General features: G+C 37.4%; 2 protein-coding genes across 2 annotated transcripts; both read right to left on the bottom strand.

Moving 5' to 3' along the window:
• Positions 1 to 2,868: 2,868 nt before the first annotated feature.
• Positions 2,869 to 4,059, bottom strand: LOC135469351 (uncharacterized). Its single transcript, XM_064747980.1, has 2 exons — positions 3,890 to 4,059; positions 2,869 to 3,483 (listed from the first exon to the last, which is right to left on the bottom strand). The coding sequence occupies exons 1-2, from the start codon at positions 3,985 to 3,987 to the stop codon at positions 3,165 to 3,167; spliced, it is 417 nt and encodes a 138-aa protein (XP_064604050.1). The 5' UTR covers positions 3,988 to 4,059; the 3' UTR covers positions 2,869 to 3,164.
• A 1,852-nt stretch (positions 4,060 to 5,911) lies between these two features.
• On the bottom strand, positions 5,912 to 22,981 carry LOC135469336 (exocyst complex component 6B-like). Its single transcript, XM_064747961.1, has 23 exons — positions 22,828 to 22,981; positions 21,834 to 21,999; positions 20,905 to 21,043; positions 20,066 to 20,111; positions 19,673 to 19,877; positions 19,201 to 19,356; positions 18,823 to 18,891; positions 18,334 to 18,417; positions 17,962 to 18,008; positions 17,131 to 17,251; positions 16,790 to 16,861; positions 16,045 to 16,094; positions 15,417 to 15,573; positions 14,757 to 14,866; positions 12,474 to 12,585; positions 11,916 to 11,995; positions 11,472 to 11,526; positions 10,895 to 10,967; positions 10,487 to 10,593; positions 10,056 to 10,197; positions 9,024 to 9,097; positions 8,489 to 8,601; positions 5,912 to 7,584 (listed from the first exon to the last, which is right to left on the bottom strand). The coding sequence occupies exons 1-23, from the start codon at positions 22,869 to 22,871 to the stop codon at positions 7,449 to 7,451; spliced, it is 2,358 nt and encodes a 785-aa protein (XP_064604031.1). The 5' UTR covers positions 22,872 to 22,981; the 3' UTR covers positions 5,912 to 7,448.
• Positions 22,982 to 23,266: the final 285 nt, after the last annotated feature.

Here is a 23,266-nt window from a genome sequence, read left to right as displayed (position 1 = left end):
AAGAACGACTTCAAAACAGCCAGTGGCTGTTTTCAAGTGGAAGTGAAAGAGAATTGAGTGAAAAATGCCCTCCAACTTTTCTCTAGGATAATCCATACATACATGTAGTTGAGTGAAAGTAAGAAATGGAAACAACATGGCAGCTTTGTTACCAGATGCATCTGGGGACTATCTTGAAACCTGACTGACCACATTATTGGATAGGCCAAATACTACAACTGGGTGAGCTGTCGTGTCTGGTGTTTTTAGCATAGCACACAAGCCGTGTAATGTATGTCCTAGGCATTGTATGGCTCAGATGGTTAAATGGTTGGCTCTCTGCAACCTTGACTGGTTCTTGCTGTTTCAGCTTCCCATCAAGAGGTTTGACAGGTACCTATGAAAGTTGGTGATTTACTCTTGGCACTCTTACTTTCCTCCAGCCATAAACTGTAGCTGTATACTTGTGAAAAATTCTGGAGTTCTTCATTAAGCACAAATTAAACCAGTGAATAACCAGTGAATGGGATATGTCAACACTGGAACCTGCCTGCTGCTGTCAAGATAGGACTGAAATATTGTTCAAAGCAGCATTAAACCCTTTGCACACAAATTAACCTAAGAGTTATAGAGATGAATGAAATAATATGTATTAAGTTTCAATTCAACACAATGAACTATTCTGAAAAACAATCGGGAACATGGCCGTAATCTTGTACAAATTAAAAGTATGGGTCCAAACCTCAAACTTGATCTGTGACATGTTATGCTGAAGCCAGGTACCAATCTTCAATTCAATACAATGAAAAAAGCGTGGAAAATTGTTAAAGATTAAGATTTGGACAAAATCGGCAATAATTTTGTCGAAATTAGATTTCACGGAACGAAACTCCTGGCTTAATCTGTAACTGGTTCTTGTGGAGCCATGTGCCAAGTTTCTGAACTGTTCAAAAAAAAAGTCCGGAAAACAACTGATGTGGGGTGCAACGCTATACACTGTAGTTCCCCCAGGTAACAGTAAGGTATTAACTACTGAGGAAATAAAATATAGATATATATATATATATCGCGACCTGAGAATAACAGGGTTCTAACTAACATTGAGGTCATTTCGATGAAATGACTTGTGAAGTACAAGTGCTCACCGTCCACTGAGTCATAAATGAACGATTTAAGTATGAGCCTATATTGTTTCATTGTAGTGTGTACTTTTTCACGCCCGATGATCTCCGGGTTTTCTGTAAAACTTAGGAAGTTAGCAATTCAAATGCTACAAATAGAACCTTGTTACTTTAAAAGCCAAAGTACCACTAAAAGTTACAAGGTTCTATCTGATGTCACGAAATTTTTAAAAAAGCAGTAACTGAACAACATTTTATGAAACAAATCGGCTTTACTTGTAATTATTGAGAACATTCACTGTGTGATAGTGTCATTAAGAAACAGACTCCCAGAACAAACAAAATACATGCAAATGGCAATTGCGTAACCACGCAAGTTCACCAGTTCAGTATTAAAGTTCCATATTACATATCAGATACGGAATGTTGCTTTGTAATATTCTCTGTCTACCAGGGGCATGAATTTCATCATTTCCTTGAGATCAGCTACTTTGGCTTGGGGGATTTTATGAAACTGCCCACTAACCAGAGCTTTTGGCCGCAGATTATCAAAACTGATTACCCGGTTTTGCCTTCCCCTCCTTAAATGATTTAGATCCCCAACTTCAAATCTCTCAGATTGCTGGGAGGTTTTGTACTGGACCTGAAATGGTGTTTCAGACGACAGCTTCAATGAGGTTACTTTCGAGAAAGGGATCTTAGTGTAGGAAAGAGATTTGGCACAAGTTTGGTAGTCCTTAAAGTGGTCACCCCTCATCTGAATGACAGTGTATGGACATTTTCTCCTAGCCTTTAGCATGATTCGAATAGCTGACACTGGTGAGTAAAATTCAGCTACAGACATCGCCTTTTCCAAGACACTATGGATGTTGTCAATCTCTTGCACTGCAGAATGGCCGGGTGTGCAATATTTCATGGTCACTGTTTCAATATCTGGATGTCTGTTGAGAAACTCTGCAACAGCAAACGCAATCACACTGTTTCTGTTCTGTGGCACACAGCTATCACTCCATGTGGTGATTTTTTTTGACCATCCCTTTGTGATTAACAACGAGTCTTTCAAGTATTTGAATCAGCGCACTCGCTATGTCATTGGCAGAACGCCCACTTACTGTCTCACACCAAACAGCACAGTAACCAGTTTTAGAAATGGAATCATATCCTGTTAAGTTGTACATGTTTAACTTTCCCCTGTAGAAGAACGAGCTTATTTCAGCCTTTGGGCATGTGATCACATTTTGCAGGTCAAAGGAAACAACGAGCTTATCTTTGTTGTTGCGATCAGTTCGCCTTTCTTCACGCATGGCTTCCTTTTTGTTCACATGGGCTTGGTGAGATTGCTGTAGCGTGTCAGTTAAGAGGTTGTTGTTTTTGGCAGTGTCATATATCTCACATTTGTCGCATCTGTCAGACTTAGGCTTATGGAAATCAAGAGCTGGAATCATTGAATTGAAAGTATGACGATAGAAAGAGAGCTTTACAGCAGCCGTTTTGTCTACATTACACTTTTCCACACAGAGGTCGTACATTTTTGTTACATTCAAGTTCGATTCCAAGTAGCGTTTTTCTGTTTTTGCACGACAATAGTGCGACTCAACAGCCGGAAAAGACAGGATATGATTTTTTACTCCCTGAACAACCTCTTCATGTGTGACTTTCTTGGCATGCTTGCCTCTTCCGTCTGCTTTTGGTGTACCAGTTTTATCTTTTTTCTCATGGACATTGTATATGACCTTTTGACTAATACATAATGTGCCCAGATAGTATGGCTTGCAAACACGCATTTTCTTCTCGGAAAGGAAGAAGAAATATCTAATTGATTTCTTCCTCCGGGAGGGGCCCTTTCCAGTGGGCCTGTCTGTCTTACCGTAACTTGTAGTTGTAGCAATGAAATCATATTTACGGTTTTGATTCAACTGGTAATAAGCATCATGAATCTGAACCCTGTCTTCCTGGCTAATGTTTTCCATGCATTTAAACCTGCAAGACGTATGACAGTTTTTCAAATTCTTTATTTCTCTCCCTGTTACCATCTTCTTCCTAACAGAAAGGTAGGGTTTCCCTTCATAGCCTCTTCCGTACATTAGCTTTCCATTGACTTGGATCTCGTGCTCGTTTACGAGACCGTCCCTTTTTAAGATGTTCACCCAGGGACGCAGATTCATCAGTGGAGGAGTCATCGTCCACGCAGGAGTCTGCAACATCTGGATCTTTCTGAGAGTCGTCAGCAATCGTAGAGGCCTCCATCGGATCTGGACGAGCAATATCTTCATCTGTGGTATTTTTACTAGAACATCCTTCCCCAAGAGATTCTGTTGTTGCAGAGGAAGGGTCTCCATCAAAGGTTATAACAGGGTCAACCGTCACGTATTCAGCAGAATCACTGTAACAAAAAAAAACCAAAAAAAAACATTTTTTACGGAAATCGATTGCTTCAGCTTGGAAATAATTATATACATATTTCAATATATATTTACATTTTAACACAGTTCATGTTTATTTTTAATTTAATTTTTTATAATTTTTGCATCGTAAAATTGGTATTTTTTATTTACATGCCTTTCATGCATTATATACACATCAACTAAGCTGGAAGCTCTGTTTGGAGACACCCTGAAAACGGACTTGTCTTTTTGTTCAGTTTAGAGTTACAAGGTTCTATTTGACTCTATGTGGTTGATCTGGTGATGGTATGATGTCCACACTACATTGGAACTTACATTAAGTAATATATCACGAGAGATTAAGTTACTTTACATGTGCAAATCCACCCCAAAACACTTCCTTACCTGTCCTGCATACTACTTGTGTCTGTGTCACCATGTTCTTCGTCACTGGGACGATCAAGTTGGGCTAAAAGACGAGCCAAATCCATGCGTTCAGCCATTCTGCTAGATGGAGGTTCACCTACTGTGAATGTAACCTGGAATCTGGTTGGTTGTCGATTCAGGAAGATAAGACACCCACTCTTACTGGACAAAGGCGGCAGATAGAACCATGTTATTCTGACCAGTGTGTCAAATCGTGAATTAGAACTCTGTAATTGTGTTGTAGACAGCATTACTATTAGGTTTCAGGTCATCGAGTTCTTTCAGTAGATAGAACTTTGTTACACAAACAATACCCACCATCAAACTCATTTTTCACAAAAATGTCAGTTAGAACCCTGTTATTCTCAGGTCGCGATATGTAAACTGAGTAGGGAAAATGGTTCCTGCTGCAAGTTTTTATCGAATAAACTGAACTGAGAAACAGAATGGCAGATGATGGTACATTTATTTAGAAGTGTATAGTTCATAAAGTGACGATTATGTACAGTTTATATACATAGTGAAAATTCTTACATAATCTTACATCTTACATAATGTACATCTACGTGGCATGTTCATTTTTATCACAAAAATTGTTCTTAATATTCGGATTAGTGCTTCACGGCAAGAAGCAGTGAGTATTTGAAATTGCAAGGCCACATATATAAATCATGAATACGTTCTAGGACAGTAAAAGGCTCAAACAAGCAGACTCTTTGGTGCATGTGAACCAAGTATCTTGTACCAGTAAACATGTGATCTTCCAATATGGAAATAAGCATACAAGAACAGTTTACACGAGATCTGCAATCAATACTATCACTATATGAAAACAATTCTGTATTATTTAATATGCTTCAAACTGTACATATATATTGCACTCTGTTTCTATCTCAAGCTGGTAAAACATCAGATATTACTATTATACAAGACACTGTACATGCACGGAAGTCCTAGGCAAGAAACAAGTATAATGACTACCATAATTAGGTAATGAAGTCTTGTACACATGTACATGTTATTTGTATCATTAGCTTCTCAACAACCTTGATTTTACTAGAATTGCTGAACATCCATGTCTGACTTCTGCACACACATCAACATATATTAAACAGGATCAGCCTCACTGTTTTTGTAGGGATGGCCATCCTGTAAAATCCTATAACATCGTATTTCAGTTGAAGTTTGGTGTGTAAAAATTCACTTTCAGTACCACATAAAGGCCTTAAAATGATACTTCTGATGCCAACATCTTAGTCTTTCTGATAAGAATTTAGTCAAAGTCTACAACAACAACAAAACAATATAAAGGTGGATGAAGCAAAAAATTGATTGAAAAATGCTTAACTTTAGCCAAAATACAGTGCCTGTGACAGAAATTTCTCATTTTCAAATCTGATTTGAAACTCTGTAGTGATTTATTTATTTTGTTGTTTGGTGTTTTACGCCGTACTCAAAATTATTTCACTTTTACGACGGCGGCCAGCATTATGGTGGGAGGAAACCGGGCAGAGCCCGGGGGAAACCCACGACCATTCACAGGTTGCTGATGGACCTTTCCACGTACGGCCGGAGAGGAAGCCATTATGCTGCGCTAGCGCGCTAACCGACTGAGCCACGGAGGCGCCCACACTGTAGTGGTGACAAATTAACTTCTTATACATGTATATGTAATTATTCATACTTTTTGCATGTTTGTAAGATGTTTATTCAGGCGAATTCGGAGGGCATTATTCTGTGTAGACTGATAAAATTACACTTATTGTGAGCCCTTGAAATTGGCCAATCCATCCAAAATCGAATTAAAAGCATGCAGATATTGCACTGAAAGTTGCTCTGTTATATGTGGAAAGCTTGAGGAATTAGGGTACCGTAGTTGTGTACTTATGGCCTACTCATGTAACAAAGGACAACAAATGCTTATGGAGCTCTCTTAGGACAAGCATCTGCTTCATATTTGTTGCACATGGACAGTTGTGTTGGAGAATAAATAATGCATGCACTCAACAGTAGCACCAAGTTACATAAAATTTCATGGACTCTTTCGGAAACTTATTTTCATAGTTTAATACCATTTTTCATATCACGATGAATTAACCTTACCTAACACAGATAATGGACAATTTTAACACCTAGATTCGTGTGCACACTTAATCATCCCTTGTGAGGAACGTTATAGGACAAGACAACGGGGGTTCTTTCAGGTGAATGGGTGAACATATGAATGGGAACCATGGGTTCACTCAAAAACTTCATGGTAAGAGTTATTTCTTAACATTGCATCATTGTGACAGAATAAAATTCACACTATTTACAAATCTGGCAGCATACATTAAAATTAGCACTGATAAGACGTCTTCAGGAGTTCTCAATTGCTATGTTCTTTGATAACAACCCTGCAAATCACAAGGCTTGGGAGCATAAAACATCCTGTATTGCTGTGTTGAAGACCTCAATTAAAGCTTCGCATGCCAGCATGCAGACATCACACATAAAACACCACAATAATCCCTGGCCTGAAATTTGCAAACATCAAAGTCCTCTCACATAGTCCCAAAATCATTATATTTGTAATAAGTTAGAGTGTAATACTGGCACTTGACTACTTTGAACTGTCAGATAAACTTGTAAAACCAGTGATATTCTACAACGTTTCCACGTGTAAAAGTGTTTATAGATGAAATAGAAAACGAGAAGTGGCGAGTTCATCTTTTCCCAAAAAAAAAAAAGCTGCACATACCATTGGTAATAGCTGAAGACGAACAGTTCTCTAATGAAAGCTGCAACAGGCTAAAATGACTATAGTGACATGAATGCTGGAACGTAAGTACAGTAAGCCATTTTTTCATTTATGCAATAAATATTTGCCCCTATGGATTTACTAAAGTTGTTCAATCTTCATATAAAGGATGTTATATTGATGCACATATATAGTAAGACAGAGAGCAAAGTTTAAAGTTAAAAATGTAGTGCAAATGGTACATTGTTTGCTTTTGTTATGTATCTAGTGGTGGACAGATTTTGTTTTATTTATTTATTTTTCTTGAAAAAAAGAAAGAACAACCATTTGAAACTCCTTTTTCACAAACACTTACCAAGGGGAGACAATTTATACATTCGTACCCGATCACAGTCTACTGCTCTGCAGGTTGTTCGTATATCACATTTATATAGGTAAACATAAGCTGAACAATCCCCCCACAAAAATGAGCTATATACTAGGCCATGATAAGCAAATGTTCAAACTAATATAAAAAGAAAATTAAATAAGATACTATAACAAAATAAAATACAACAGTGTTGAGAGACTATTCAATGAAGTTACGAAGAAATACAAATGCCTTCTTGTCCTCATCGGTAAGCTGACAAATTAGCACCAGTTTGCCACAGAAACTCCTAAACAGAACAATTTCTTAAATGTGTGATGCAAACTCAACCAACGCGAGGAAATCTTTTCAGCAATTCTGACCGCAAAATAACAGTTACATAAGCTAAAGCGCATCGAAAGCTCTCTGTGATTGGAATCCTGTTAAAATGTTCAACTATGAGGGGCAGTTCCATTTACCAAGCCTCTCAGCTGTTTTAACACAGTGTCCAGTAACTTCTTCTTGTCTCTCTCGTTTTTACCCTTCCATGCAAACAAGTTGTTTTTCTTCTTGTCAGCATTATTCAATCTGGAATTAGACGAAATAAAAACTTTCTAAACCGTAAATTAGATCATTAAGAGTTTCTGCCACTGTTTTATTCAAAGACCTTAATTGTTAATACATGTATGTGACTTAAATATTTCAGGATCAAATAACCTTTTGTTACAAAGCTGTGTCATACTATTATACACATCTAATGGCACTATTTAATCTACAAGTATTTAGATAGTTCAAAACACTTTTAAACTAATCTTCCACACAGTACAAGTACATGCTCTGCTCTTCACTCTTGCTTTGTATTACTGCCACAGTGTCGCCCATAGCATACCACAGACAAAAGGCCAAAACACCAATAGGATCAGGTGATGAGGCAAGAAGCCATTTGAAAAAAACAGACATCCTTTCTTCACCCTTCTGTCTGGTTTTGCACATTCACATATACACAGCAGTTCTGTACATAGAACAGGTACATGAAATCACTATTCACTGACAATTACAAAACTGTTATAATTTTGTAAGTTTGAGTTCATTACCCATATATTATCAATGTTTGTGATGTTTTCACTGAGAACTGAATGCATCAAGTGCTGCATAATCAGAAGACAATAGGGTAGAAAATTGGTTATGTGCAAAGGGTGTGTTCTATGAACACCCATTCATGAACATCCACATGTAACTCATTTTACACAGGATAATCACTGTCTAACAGACACCTAATCTGGAGTTGCAGACCTATAGATACAATGGCTTCAAAAACCCTTAACACACAGTGAAGCTACTTACAAAAAAAATGCATTCTCCTGAAATTTGGTATTTGTGTCATTAAATAAATACATGCATGTTTGGTTCTTGACACATAAACACTGTATGAGAATGAGACATCCTGGCACTTCTACCAGACCTTGAAGTTACTTTTCTTCACAGAACTTACTTTTCCAGAATGGTAATGGCTGTGTGGGGAGTCACCCGGATGTATTTGTGGTTAGGCTGGCCATAGTCTGCTAAATACACTGACCAGTCCCAGTTCAGAAACAGATCCAACAGCTGAAACAATACATCAGCAATTTCAATATTTCAAAGACAACTAATGCATAAAATGTTGATAACCTTATCACAAGGGGCCTGTTTTACAAAGCTATCATAATGCTAAATCAAGTTAGATCTGATACAATTTGCCACTACTTCATAAAAAGGCTCCATGGATGTTATCACTTATGCTTATAGGCTAGAATCTGTCTGTGGAAAAACAATGAAAGGATCTTTGTGACCATTCTAATTCTGCCAGCCAACTAATTAAACTATCCCATTATTATCGTCTACTGAATTCAGAAGAACAGTATTTGGACAATTTATCATGCCACATTGCAATGTATGAACCAGATATCTGAACACCTAAAATTAGTGTCTTAACCTCATACAGACTATCACACAAAACATCCAAACATTCCGTACTGTACAGGACTCACCTGTCTAAGATCAGAAAAGGCGAGTTGTAAGGTGCCATCATTAAACCCAGGTACAGGCTCAGAGGCTGCAAATTCTACAAGAGAGGATGGGAATAAAAACCATTCTGACCACTGAAAGTTTTCAACATCTCAAGCTATACAGCATTCAGAATTATCTTACACCTGAGGTAGGTGATTTCTGGTTATTTTGTTTCACAGTTACATGTATGAAGTCAACAGAAAAACAATGGATACGTACATTAAGTACTACATAACTGAGTCTGAAAGCAGTAGCACTGCATTTCACACATTTCAAAAGATACATCACACATATGAAGTCATTCTGCATGTATATAAATGGGGCAACCTTTCTATCCAAAGCAATTCATTCCCAAGCTCAGAGGTCTACACTGGCCCCAACAGCACAGTTGGTAGAGCGTCCGCTTAGGCAGCAGATTCAGAATCAATCCTGGGTCAGGTCCCACCTAACACCTTAAAAAGAGGAAGTTGTAACTTCCTCGCTTGGTGTTCAACATTAAGGAGATAGTGCAAGGATTGGTTGACCCGTATCAGTATAATGGCTTGGACAGGAAGGTTTACTTGCCTTCGCCAAGTCATTTCAGTGAGGCAACACTAGATAAAAGAGCGCGGTGGAAATGCATCCAACGTCAAGGAGGCACATTACATGCACTCTAACGACTCCTTCGTCATCATATGACTAAAAACTTGTTAAGTACAGCATTAAACCCCAAGCACTCACTCACTCACTCAAAGGTTTATTGTTCATTCCTCCCCTAGCGATGATGAATTGAGGGCAAATTAGCAACATAGTATTCATACATTACATGAGAACAAAGGTCAATCGGCTTGGACAAGAGTCCCCACTGTGCACGAAAATGTAACGAATTACCATGCTTAGAATGAATATTCACCGCAGTACCATGACAAAATTTGCCAAGCTTACAAGGCAGTTTTCTACAATAATGTTACAATACTGGCAAATATAACTGGTATGGTATAAAGAACAACTGTGAATGTAGAACTGTGGCTCACGTTCACACTGCATCAGATCTAGGTTAAACTGCTGTAGAGCACCCATGGAAATCTGCTTCATATCGTTGTCCAGGAGGAATTGCATCAAGCTGGTGGAAATATGCTTACACGATGACATGCATGCTGTTTTGGCAACTTTGTCCTGAAAAGTTAGATGTTACATTCTGTACTGAAGTTTGGAATTTCTAACAAGATGCATATAATGATATCACAAACACAAACTAGAGGTTATTTACAAAATGTCCCCATTGCATTCACATAAAAACAGTTTTTGATCTCTTGTGAAGAAATGCTTCTCTCAACAGATATCTGAAGTAAGTCCCCAAAACTACATCTGCCATCTCCTAAATGCTTCTCTTTAAAGCAGTCTCAGGATTGTCAGGTACATGTACATGTATTTGTAGCCTGGTACACAGGGGCACATAACTCACCGGGAGATTGGTGAAGGACATAAAGGTACTCTGTAAGAAGGCAATAAGATCCATGAGGTATCCACTGGCATGGCCCTTGGGGTCTACTAATAACCAGTCATAACTGGCTGTAAAAGAAAGCAAGATATGGGACATATAGAGATGAAATGGGATATATGGGGATAAAATACTGGCACATTATTAACTCCAATATAATGTTAACTTTTCATTAGTCTTTTTTTTTTTGCTAGCATAAGTACATATTTTATTATATACCCATTGTCACTGAAAAATATTTCCAGATGCATGTAACATTTTGGAGAAACATAATAATAACATGTATCTAACAACAAATAGTTCATAAGTAGTGATTTTATTGATTTATACTTCAAAATAAACCATCAATAAATCAGCAAAAATTCCACCTACCTAGTTCTAAAAATTCATCAATTTTGTTATTCAGCTGCTTATAAATTTGTTCCTCTGCTTCATTCTTTGCATCCTGTAAGATTACAACTTCAACATGAATCACCATTAAACAAGGGAAAATCATCAATGCAGTCTTACAAAAGTCTTACAAAATCAAATTACACTAATTCTTCAACCACAACTGGGAACAATATTTTGAAACATTCTGTTTTACGAAGCTTGTGTCTTTGGTGGCCTTCAAAATCATTTTTAATTTCATAATCATTGTATGCATAAATTCCAGGGAAAAAAGTACTTAAGAGGTTGAAAGGATAGAAGATTTACAATGTTAACCAACACATGTGCAATGACTCACTCATCACATACACATGTACTTCTAATTCTTGCTCACTTTAAACCACCAGTGATGAAATTACAGTAATGAAACCACTTATAGTGATGAAATTCTACTCGACTGACCTTATGGTTTATCACAAATTATCAAGATTACATGTACACAGATGTAAGCAGTATATATTACTGGAGATTCAGAAAAAGTGTGCAAAGTTTTATGCATCCAAAACTGTCAGTCACATACTTTAAACATTGAAGTTCCGTGTAATTTAGCCACATGAACACTGTCCTTCTCCGCCCTGATAATGAGAATATACAAACCACTCAATCAAACACAAACAATTAAATATAACTAAAAATTAGATCTGATACCAAGGCTACCAGAGAGCTCGCCATTCACAGAGAGCATTAATGAGGGAGTATTCTGAACGTGTCATTATTTAAACATTGCTTTCCTTGTTAATGGACTTGGATGCCGATGCTTGGGGCACGACATGACCTAGAGAATATATATACACACAGCAGTTAACAAGAGTAATATAAAACTGGATGTATCACACACACAAGCATTTGGTAAACTACTCTAACTTACGAACAAACAAAATTTTGTTACGAGAAAATACTAAGTATTTTAATCTACTGGAATGCCCAATCAGAGAATTAATATATGTGAACAAAACCACCTTACCCTGTGATACTGGAGATGAAGTCTTCCAAATATGCGCAGGACTTCTCAAGGTAGTTCATGTTAATTGATATTTGGATCAACTGTAAAATACAAAACATAAAATGGCATTTTTGTAAACTGTATTACTCAGATATGGAACTGAGTGGAAAAACATTACTTGTAGATATCAAAATGTTTTCAGTTGTATTTGTATGCCATCTGTATGACTCTCAAAGGAGGCAGAAGATCTACCCACTTAGCCACAAAAACAGTGATTTAGGTCAGATGATAGACAAAGTATTTTTATTTAACTTTTATTTAATGCGTACCATCAATTCTCTTACCATTCTTAGCCAATAAAAAAGCCAGAATGTTTTTATGGACCCATTTTATACCTTTTTGTATCAGATATGTATATCTAATCAAGCAGGGGTTCGAAAAGAGGTGATGATTACACAACATACGTTGGCTGATGTCTCATACTAAATCACATAATCCTTGGCAAACATTGACTAACTAATTGTACTTTTTACTGCTTACAATGGAATCTAAATGTAAAAAGCTCTTGCTAGCACTTACCTGCAATAGAGTCAGGTTCGGTCGCCTGATCAACTTGGAGAGACAACCACTCAGTGTCTTTGTTAACAACATATTTGCAGATTTCCGGATCATGTCATCAATTTCTGTATGGCTGTGGAAGATTTGTAGTTGATATGTTCACATTCAAAATTACACAGTGTTATGAACTATTTATTTGATCGTTTGATTGTTGTTTAATGCCACTATTTACTCCACAATTGTCCACCTATATCACAGCAGTTAGTTTTATGGGTGGAAAAATACCAAGTCCACTGTAACTTTCCATGTGTGAAGCACAGACTTGCAGTTCATATTCGCTGAAATTAAGTTTGAAGACCGTATTCCCACCAATGACTTCTACATTTAATGTTGCCCCTGGATCATTCTCAACTGATAAGACGGGTTAAAATATCAGTGTACATTTGACAAAGCTGCAGACCACACCTGCACAGGTTATATAAACTACAACAAGGACTTAAATAGTTACACCCTGTGTGGCTGAATTATTGTGCAGAAATAAGCATGACAAGTTCAGTTGATGTCCTTTTTCTTATTGATGCTGAATTTTGCGACACTTCATTCTGACGTCACACCACTATATCAGTGCTTAAATTATTTCTATTTGATAAATATTACACAGAAAAAACCGTTGTACGGGTGACAAGAAGGGTACATTAGGATTTAATCCCTGGGTGTGAAATTTTAACTCTGAACCAGTTCAAATGTCAACATGCCCTTCCCAACATGTGGATAACTTGTATTATGCCCTTCCCAACACCTGGGTAACTTGTATTATGTCCTTCCCAGCACCTGGATAACTTGTATTATACCCTTTTCATCACCTGGATAACTTGTATTATGTCCTTTCCATCACCTGGATAACTTGTATTATGTCCTTCCCAACACCTGGATAACTTGTATTATACCCTTCCCAGCACCTGGATAACTTGTATTATGTCCTTCCCATCACCTGGATAACTTGTATTATGCCCTTCCCAACACCTGGATAACTTGTATTATGCCCTTCCCAACATGTGGATAACTTGCATTATACGCTTCCCAACACCTGGATAACTTGTTTTATACCCTTCCCAACATGTGGATAACTTGTATTATACCCTTCCCAACACCTGGATAACTTGTATTATACCCTTTTCATCACCTGGATAACTTGTATTATGTCCTTTCCATCACCTGGATAACTTGTATTATGTCCTTCCCAACACCTGGATAACTTGTATTATACCCTTCCCATCACCTGGATAACTTGTATTATGTCCTTCCCAACACCTGGATAACTTGTATTATACCCTTTTCATCACCTGGATAACTTGTATTATGTCCTTTCCATCACCTGGATAACTTGTATTATGTCCTTCCCAACACCTTGATAACTTGTATTATACCCTTCCCAGCACCTGGATAACTTGTATTATACCCTTCCCATCACCTGGATAACTTGTATTATACCCTTCCCAACACCTGGATAACTTGTATTATACCCTTCCCATCACCTGGATAACTTGTATTATACTCTTCCCATCACCTGGATAACTTGTATTATACCCTTCCCATCACCTGGATAACTTGTATTATACACTTCCCAACACCTGGATAACTTGTATTATGTCCTTCCCAACACCTGGATAACTTGTATTATGTCCTTCCCATCACCTGGATAACTTGCATTATACCCTTCCCAACACCTGGATAACTTGTATTATACCCTTCCCATCACCTGGATAACTTGTATTATACCCTTCCCATCACCTGGATAACTTGTATTATACCCTTCCCATCACCTGGATAACTTGTATTATGTCCTTCCCATCACCTGGATAACTTGTATTATACCCTTCCCATCACCTGGATAACTTGTATTATACCCTTCCCATCACCTGGATAACTTGTATTATGTCCTTCCCAACACCTGGATAACTTGTATTATGTCCTTCCCATCACCTGGATAACTTGCATTATACCCTTCCCATCACCTGGATAACTTGTATTATACCCTTCCCATCACCTGGATAACTTGTATTATACCCTTCCCATCACCTGGATAACTTGTATTATACCCTTCCCATCACCTGGATAACTTGTATTATACACTTCCCAACACCTGGATAACTTGTATTATGCCCCTCCCAACACGTACATAACTTGTTTTATACCCTTCCCAACACCTGGATAATTTGTATTATACCCTTGACAAAGCCAGACTTCTGATTGGAATATGTACTATTTGCCATGACAACAGAAAATAAGATCAGTGATCAGTACCTAAGATGAAGATCCTCTGAGAACTTGAGACAACCCTGTATATACTTCTTGACTTCACTATAGATCTTTGGCACAAATTCAGAGTATGGGAATCCTTTAGGGTATGGTACCTGAAAAAAAAGAAATACCTTCTAAAACAATTTCAAAGAGTGCAGATAAATCCTTTCAACCCACAATTAGGAAGTATCCTAATAGTTTTTGCCCACACAACCTGATATTGTCTTCTCTGATGACACATCTTACTGTTGTAAAGAACCAATTCACAGGAGAGATGACAGCACTACAGAGACTAATCCATCTCAGGACGGACTCACATCTGTAGAAAATTATTAGTTGGTATATACTTTCAGCCTATCAGGGACATTCTGTTGATTTGATAGCAATGATTCATAAATGAAAACATTACTGTGCATTGATTGGTCAATGGAAATATCCCTCTCTCCTTGCAAAATGAAGGTTACAATAGGTCACTTAAAACATTGCTATACGAGAGGATAGTGGATTAACTTTACAATAGCAATTCACTCACATATATGTACATAAATTAGTATTTGTGGGACATTTATTGTAATCAAATGTATCTGTCCATAGCTACAGTTGGAGAGGGCAAAAGTATCAGAGTATATACGTGATGGAAGTGTATGTGTAGTATGAGTGTACCTTATCATTGTCAGCTTCACCCCTGAGAGGGAAGCCATCCATGATGGCCACACACTCCTCTGCATCCCGGACATAGATTGGTGTGTAATTGTCCTCATTAAATATCCCATCAAACACACCAGACCACTTCTGCATCAATATTTCGTTGTACTTGTCCCTAAACATCAACAGAAAAAATAATACACCTGCATGAAGTATCAACTCAAACCAAGTTTACATACAGATAGCCAGTGAGAAATAAGAGGAAGTAAATCAGGAAGTAACATAATGCATTGAAAGGAATAGGCAAGACATCAAAGATTTCTTCTACATATAATTAAAAAGAACACAACAGGCCTTTGCACAAATAGTAATAAAGTGCAAATATTTTTTTAAAAATAATAAGCTTTAGTATACACTAGAGCTGTACGTAAACATCCATGATTCAGATGTATCCTCAATCTTAAATCTTCTGCAAGTCGGCTACTTCCTACTGACAGTATTCTGGGCCCATCCCAATGGAGATACCTGGAGCAATGGAGATCTCTGACCCAGTGACACACAAGCTGCTCTCTCTCAAGTTTTCAAGTTGGAACTTAAACAATTGTTTCTTTTGAACCAAAAATCAACAGTATCAACAGAATCCTACCTTATTTCCAGCAGTAAGTCTGACAACTGTCCCACACTGAAGCCATAGCCCTGGCAAATAAAGACAACACAATGATAAATTGTTTCCTCTATGACCTTATAATCTGAATAAATGAACTAAAATGGCATACCAAATTTCAGCTTTATTTCACTGTGGCTTAGTCATCATTTACATGACTTTCTTCTAACAATTTGAAGGCTGCAATAATTTTGAAATGAACTTAATCATTTCATTTATCAGTATAAAATGTACATTCACATGAATGAAAACTACTGAATGTTCGGCACCAACCTTTAATGCTACACTGTCAGTGTTATTGCATTAGACACAGGGCAAAATAGCTGCCTCTCCATACTTTACTTCATATTAAAGCTTTCCAGCCTTTACCCACAGCCTTTCTCAACTGGTACAGACGGCTTACCCTAAGTCCTCAACCTTTTTGCATATGAAAGAGCAACTTTCAGTGCAATTTATGCATATTTTAAATTCAATTTTGGAGACAATGTTGGTTGGATTGGTCGATTTCAGGGCTTTGCTAAAGTATAATTTTATCACATAACACAGAATAATGCCTTCAGAATATGCTTGAATAAACACCTTGCAAATATATAAAAAGGTTGAGTAATTATAGTATTACATAAAAATTTTCATTTGCATAAAAAAAAGCAGACATCCATGTTCATCAGCTGGTATGACATCAAAAGTACAAGATTTTACTCTTGAAATCTCTGATAATTTGACTTACACGCAGAGTGTGACAAAATAAAACTATGAGGTTTTTGATCTGTAGCATCATTTCGTCATCTTTACAGAGTGCCTGGAATAAAAATAAATGAAAATCATAATGAAATACATTTGCACACATCAGATATTACACCACTTAACAACACTTTTTTCTTGTTACACATACCAATTACATTAGACTATCATTTGACCTCTCTACACAAAGGCATTCGAATACATTGGAGAAAAGAGCACTTGGAAAACAGTTTCATTTGAATTTTAACACACATCCTTCAACAACACTTCCCACAAATAACAGCTGGCTTCATTGTTAAAGAAAGAAATACAACAGGAATCTCTCACCGAGCTTTTGTGCAGTTCTCCTACTATTTTAGTCACAGCCATTTCCCACAGTTCATCCATGTTTGACCGATTCACAAGACCAGCTGTTGTATGTAAAATGTGGTCTTCTACCACAAAAAACCTGAGTAAAGAAAAGACAGGTAGAATTAATAACAAGTGATACACAAATTGGTGCCATATGGGTAAAGATGTAAAGAAAGATGTGTGTATAAACATTTTAGTAAACACTGATGCATGAGATTTTAACAAATAAGTACTTGTAGTTTTCTTGACGAGATGCTGCTAAACATGTTACATGAATATGTGAATTTCAAAGTTTTCTTGCTGGACAAAACAGTGCTGGGCATGCATGAGAGGAAACCACTGCCCCTCACCAGGATAGGAAACCACTGCCCCTCACCAGGAGAGGAAACCACAGCCCCTCACCAGGAGAGGAAACCACTGCCCTCACCAGTAATTTGACTGGCCTCACAATGTTGTCACCATTAATCTAACAAGAGCTGTGCTTCAAACAGGTGTTTACACCACACGTCATCTTTTTCAAGGCTAATCAATACTCAAAAGCTTTTGTTCTAATAACAAATAACCATGACAAATACGGACAGTATTGCCTGTGACTGACCAATGGTACAACCACCATACCAGCGCTTAAATAGTAACTTTTAATTCCTCAAAATCTTTGAATTAATTTTCGCTGCACATCAGTACTCATCTGAAATACAAAATTAACTGTTTGTCAGTCTCTCTTCTACTTTGTATAGAGTCCATACACTCAGAAACAGAAAACTATCCTAACTCCATTGTCTTAATGTATGTATTTATCCAACCTACCCAATGATATCATGGAAGTATCGCTTGTACCCATCTAAAGTTTCATGCTGTAAGACAAAAACAAAAGAAAAGAAAAAAAAAATGATGGCAAAACACATAAGTGTTGTAAGGATAGAAGAAATATGAAAACACATCACAGACTGTGCGGGCGTAACTGCTATTTTTAGATTTACATATAACTTTCAGAAAGTACATCACTGCCAGTAATGCTCAATTCAACAATTTATCTTATTCAAATATTCCATGTCTTTGCATAAAAACTATACACGAAAGCATAAAAAATCATGAAAACCATCTTTTAGAACTTTTCATCACTTAATACAGGCTGAAAATTGTTTGAAAAAAGTTACACCAAACATATGAAATTCATACCATATTTTGCGGAGCTTGCAATGATAACTTGGCTTGGATTTTCCTTTGTTTTCTGTAGTAAGTTTCGAACGTTTCTCTTGCTCCCTGGAATTGAAAGTATCGGGGGTACTTCATCATCTCATAAAGTATGTTATCACATATATTGAAAACAAATAAAGAAATAAATGCTTAAAAATAAAAAGCCACTTTCTGAGTAACAGATAAACAGAGTTATTTATTTATTTGATTGGAGTTTTATTCCGCACTCAAGAATATTTCACTTATATGACAGCCGCCAGCATTATGGTGGGAGGAAACTGGCCAAAGCCCAGGGGACACCTATGCCCATCCGCAGGTTCCTGGCAGACCTTCCCACATATGACCAGAGAGGAGGCCAGCATGAGCTGGACTTGAACTCACAGCAGTTGCATTGGAGATCTCTTATGCGCAAGAGCTCATAAAATTACAATAACATAGTAGTTTAAAGTTTGTCAGACCCAATGACCTTACCAGAACAGAATAAATGTGTAGACATCTGTAGACAGGAGAGAAATCCACCATGTCCTGTGCACTAAGTTCCTACAAAACAAATATAAAAATCACTATACAGATATGGGTTATCACTTTCTTCCAAACACTATTAACCAAGTGCATTTTATTTCTGTTATGTGATTGAACTAAGCCAGCGTGTAACATCTGCATTAGCAGACCTTGTAACCTAATAGAACATGCTTGAACATGTACATTTGTCTGTCTGCACTCAAATCTGCCCCACCCACCTCCTCTGTACATGTATCTACACTGAACTGACATTTGTCCCACGCAATTCCCGCCCACATGTATCCATGGGTGTCTGATTACAATGACAGCCTGACGCGCCCCACCCACCTCCTCTGTCTCCTCATCAGATCCTGGCTCTCCATCAAATGGGTTAGCTGTTTTCTCTTCCTCCACCTCCCCTGTGAATGGGTTGGGTGGTGCAGGAGCTTTCCTTTTCCTCTTTTTCTTGGCCAGATCTGGGTCTAGGTTGTTCTGTTCAGCAGCCTATATTATACGAAGAATACATGTCTGAGAAGGATTGGCACAGAGAGAAAATGACAACATATAGTAAGGAATGGTTTTTCCTTCATCAGCCTTTTCTTAGCTTCAATTTCTTAACTTCAAAGAAATCTATTTCTGCTCTCTATAATTTCTCTTTCAAAATAATTTGACGACAAAATCAAAAATCAATTAATTAGACACAAAAGAGAACTTCAGAGATAAATTTAACATTCTGATCATTGCATTTACGCTTAACTGCACTTGAGTTCCTGTATACCCATGTACAACTGAATAATCAACAGAAACCAAGTCTACTTACATGTCTCATAGCAGTTTCCCCAATCCTTGTGGAGTGCTTACGAATATTTTCAAGGAAATCTTTAAGCTCCGACATTGAGGCAGCCTTGATACTCTCTCGTAGCTTTGGTATTGTATCAGCCATGGTCTGGGAGAACCAGTAACGACTAACACGTGGCAAATAAGTGTGCTCTAATTGTTCTAACGTTTTCAATGCTGGATAGTACCTGAAAAAAAAAAAAAAAAAAAAACCCAACTAGAACTGATATATTTCCACACTTCAGTCACAAAGGTTTAATGCAGGAAGAGCATTAAAGTTGTACTAGTAATTTAATTACGCATTATCATATGTTTAAACAATCACTATTTTCTTTAATGCTGGAATAGACTTTGAAGATCAAAAAGAATTACTCACCGATGATGATGCATCTGCTCTCTTAGTTTTCCATACATTTCTAAAACTGCAAAACAAATATTACCATACCACTTTATGTTTCTTTCATATAAAAGTATTTAATTTGATTTTTGTTAAAACAAAAAATTCCATTTATATGATGGCAGATAATTTTATGGACGGAGGAAACTGGATTGCCTGGAGTGGACTACTCACCTTTGGTAAGCTATTTGCAAACTTCCCAACATGTACTACATTGGTGGAAGCCAAGCCATTTCCCACAAACTTCATGTAAAACCACACAAGAGAGCACAAGAGAAAACAAGTTCACTGCTTCTTGGCTTAAAGACCAAAACAGCAACTGAAGCAGGGAATATTGAAAATTTCCTGTCCGAAAATCTGATTTAACCTTGTCTTGGGGACCTAGCAATTGAAATGCAAGGGTTTTAACCACTCAACCATAAACTGCTCCAGGAGTTTTATCAATTGCTCCAGGGAAGAGACAATACATATTATCCTTGAGCTTAATATCACCTTTAAAATTATGTAATTAAATATGACAACCCACATATCATTACAGCAGGGCTTTACAACAACAACAGATTTACAGTGTTGGTGTTCTGAGGACACCAAACATGACAACCACCCAGTCACAGTATACCAACATTCATCTTACTAAGCCCAAAACTTTTATCTTTGAATGGACGTTTCAGAAGAAAGCCTCAGCTAAAATGATGACTATTACCACTGTGCAAAGTAGGGCTTGCGTCTTCTCCTTACAAAATCATTATTGTCTAAAACCTGCAGGACATTTCAAAGTAAGCACAATTCAATGAAATTACAATAACATGAAAGCTCACCTGGTAAACACAAAGAAATACTCTCAATTGCAGATGCAATATTTTTCTGAATTTTTCTACACCTAATCAGCTCTTCACCCTTGGACAAGAGAGGTCTACTTGAAGCCTGCACTTCACGATCAGTACTGGCTATTTCGTCCTGTGAATAGAAAATCAAAGCTTGGTCTTTAATTAATAACTTGAAAATGTTATAGACAAAGATGAGGAAGGCCAAGATCAGTGTTGTGTACATTCACGTCTTCAGCACTGATAATGGCCTCAGGTGCTGAGGGCTCTAAAACAGCCTGAAGCTCATAAACACCATGATTGCCTTAGAACAGCCGGAATGAAAAGCATGAAACACATGTTTTAACATAAATGTTAGCCACCATACATTCCATCATTATAAGTCAACTTTCAAGATTTAAAAGAATTGTAAAAGAAATGACAACAATAGAACAAATATACGTACCACTGAAGTATTCCAACCAAAGTGTATATTTTTATTTTTATGACATGCATAACCAAGATATTGTAGTTCATAGTAAGCCAAAAATTGAGAGCACATCTTTTACCTATCAAGGGTATAAGTTACTTCCCTAACCTGAATGTGTATTTTATATCTTTGAATATATACAGGATTCTAAATTCAAACTCCCATGGATTCACAAGATGAAGTTAGAGGAATCCATTCTGACAAAATCTGATGTAAAAATGAACCCTGTATAGATTGAAGAGTGTACAGTAACACAACATCACGTTTCCAGTTTCTCTAGTGTCTATATGGCATATCCAATTATAAAGTTCTGTGGCTGTTTTGATCTGTTTACACCCTCATCCAAAATAACAAAGGTTACATCATTTATTGTCTTTTCCTTTAAATCAGGTACAGTTCTGATCTTGTCACTGGTTACAAAGTAAGTAACGTACAGTTTCATAGATGGGCATACCTTTAGTTTTTCGGCATCACTTCCAACCTGCAGCAGTTCCCGGATGGAATCTATGAATCCCTGATAATGATAGTTACACATGCGTTCAATTTCCTTGTCATGGTTCTTGATACGAGAATCCAGGCGGCCCATGAACCTGCTCAACTCATCACTTTCATATACAGCCCTGCAATCAATCGATGTCATAACATTATTTTGTGATTACTAAGACCGTCAAACAATCTAGGAGTTATGAACAAATACCAAATTTTACACCTTCAACAAAACTAACAAAAGTTCACTGTTTCATTTCATCTGTTATTTTCTTAATTGCTTTATATCCTATTAACTGCCATACGAAATTTACATATGAAAAAAATAGCATGAACATTATAAGGTTTGGCCACACCTATCATCTGCTTGTGTCTTCTGTGACAGACAATATTTCTATCTCTCTTCTTGCCAGCCAGCAGAAGACTAGTTTATACATAATACAGATTATATGTTAGACCGCAAAGCCAGCTGAGCAGAACAGCCAGTACCAGCCAGCACATCTGGCTGAATTAAAAATGTAGGTGTGTGGGTGTGGTACCCTTTATTGGAGCATGTTGATGTATTATACTCATCGACGAGGGAGGCAGAACCACCTTGTTCGCTGTATGCATCAAATAAGACCAGAAAGACGTATTCACAACTTGCTGAAGTCGGACTAACTCAAGTACTGTCATGCCAGCGGAATGTGTTAGGCCGTCTTCCTATACGATCAATCAGTGAACTGTCATAAAAAATACAGCGCTTTTGGTTTCGTAAAACAGACCCTTTTATCGACACGCCTTTAGTGTGACCGTATAACTTCTTTAATGACCATTAGACGAGTATGTCAGCTCATTTGTGCCGTAGTTGTGAGTCAATATAGCCAACAGGTTGTGCCAAATAAATCGTCTGCTGCTAGTTGTTGTTGTTGTTTGTGCGGAAATAGTTCTATCAAAAATGTTCCGGACGGTTATTTTCTCACCTTAGATTCGTTGCTAACGGACCATCAGACGTTTCGATTTCCATGATGAGATGGTCATGTTGGGCGTTGATAGCCTCCTGCAAGACACAATCAGCATCTTTCACAGAGTCGGCCAGTTGTTTCCAGTGTTCCGTCTGGGTCAGTGGCGATTCCTCCGCCATTTTCACGCTGCTAGTCGGGTAATACGTTTGCGCAGACAGGGGGCGGAGTGCCATGACCCGACCTTGACCTTACTCTCAATGTGCACAGTAAATATTCATATGGTACCGGTATTGCACTGTTTGCATTCCTGCGTCTGCGCGCATATGTAAACTCAAGGCGACGCATATGTACAATGACAAACCTCACTGGATGATCTAACCTACATATTGTTGTTTAACAACAATGTGTCATCAACGCGATGTGTATATAGGTCAATCTCAATTGTCCACAATTGTAT

Source organism: Liolophura sinensis, chromosome 6 (assembly GCF_032854445.1).
Source record: "Liolophura sinensis isolate JHLJ2023 chromosome 6, CUHK_Ljap_v2, whole genome shotgun sequence".
NCBI lineage: Eukaryota > Metazoa > Mollusca > Polyplacophora > Chitonida > Chitonidae > Liolophura > Liolophura sinensis.
The sequence above is the reverse complement of the archived record's forward strand: the minus strand, read 5'-3'. Positions and strand labels throughout refer to the sequence as shown.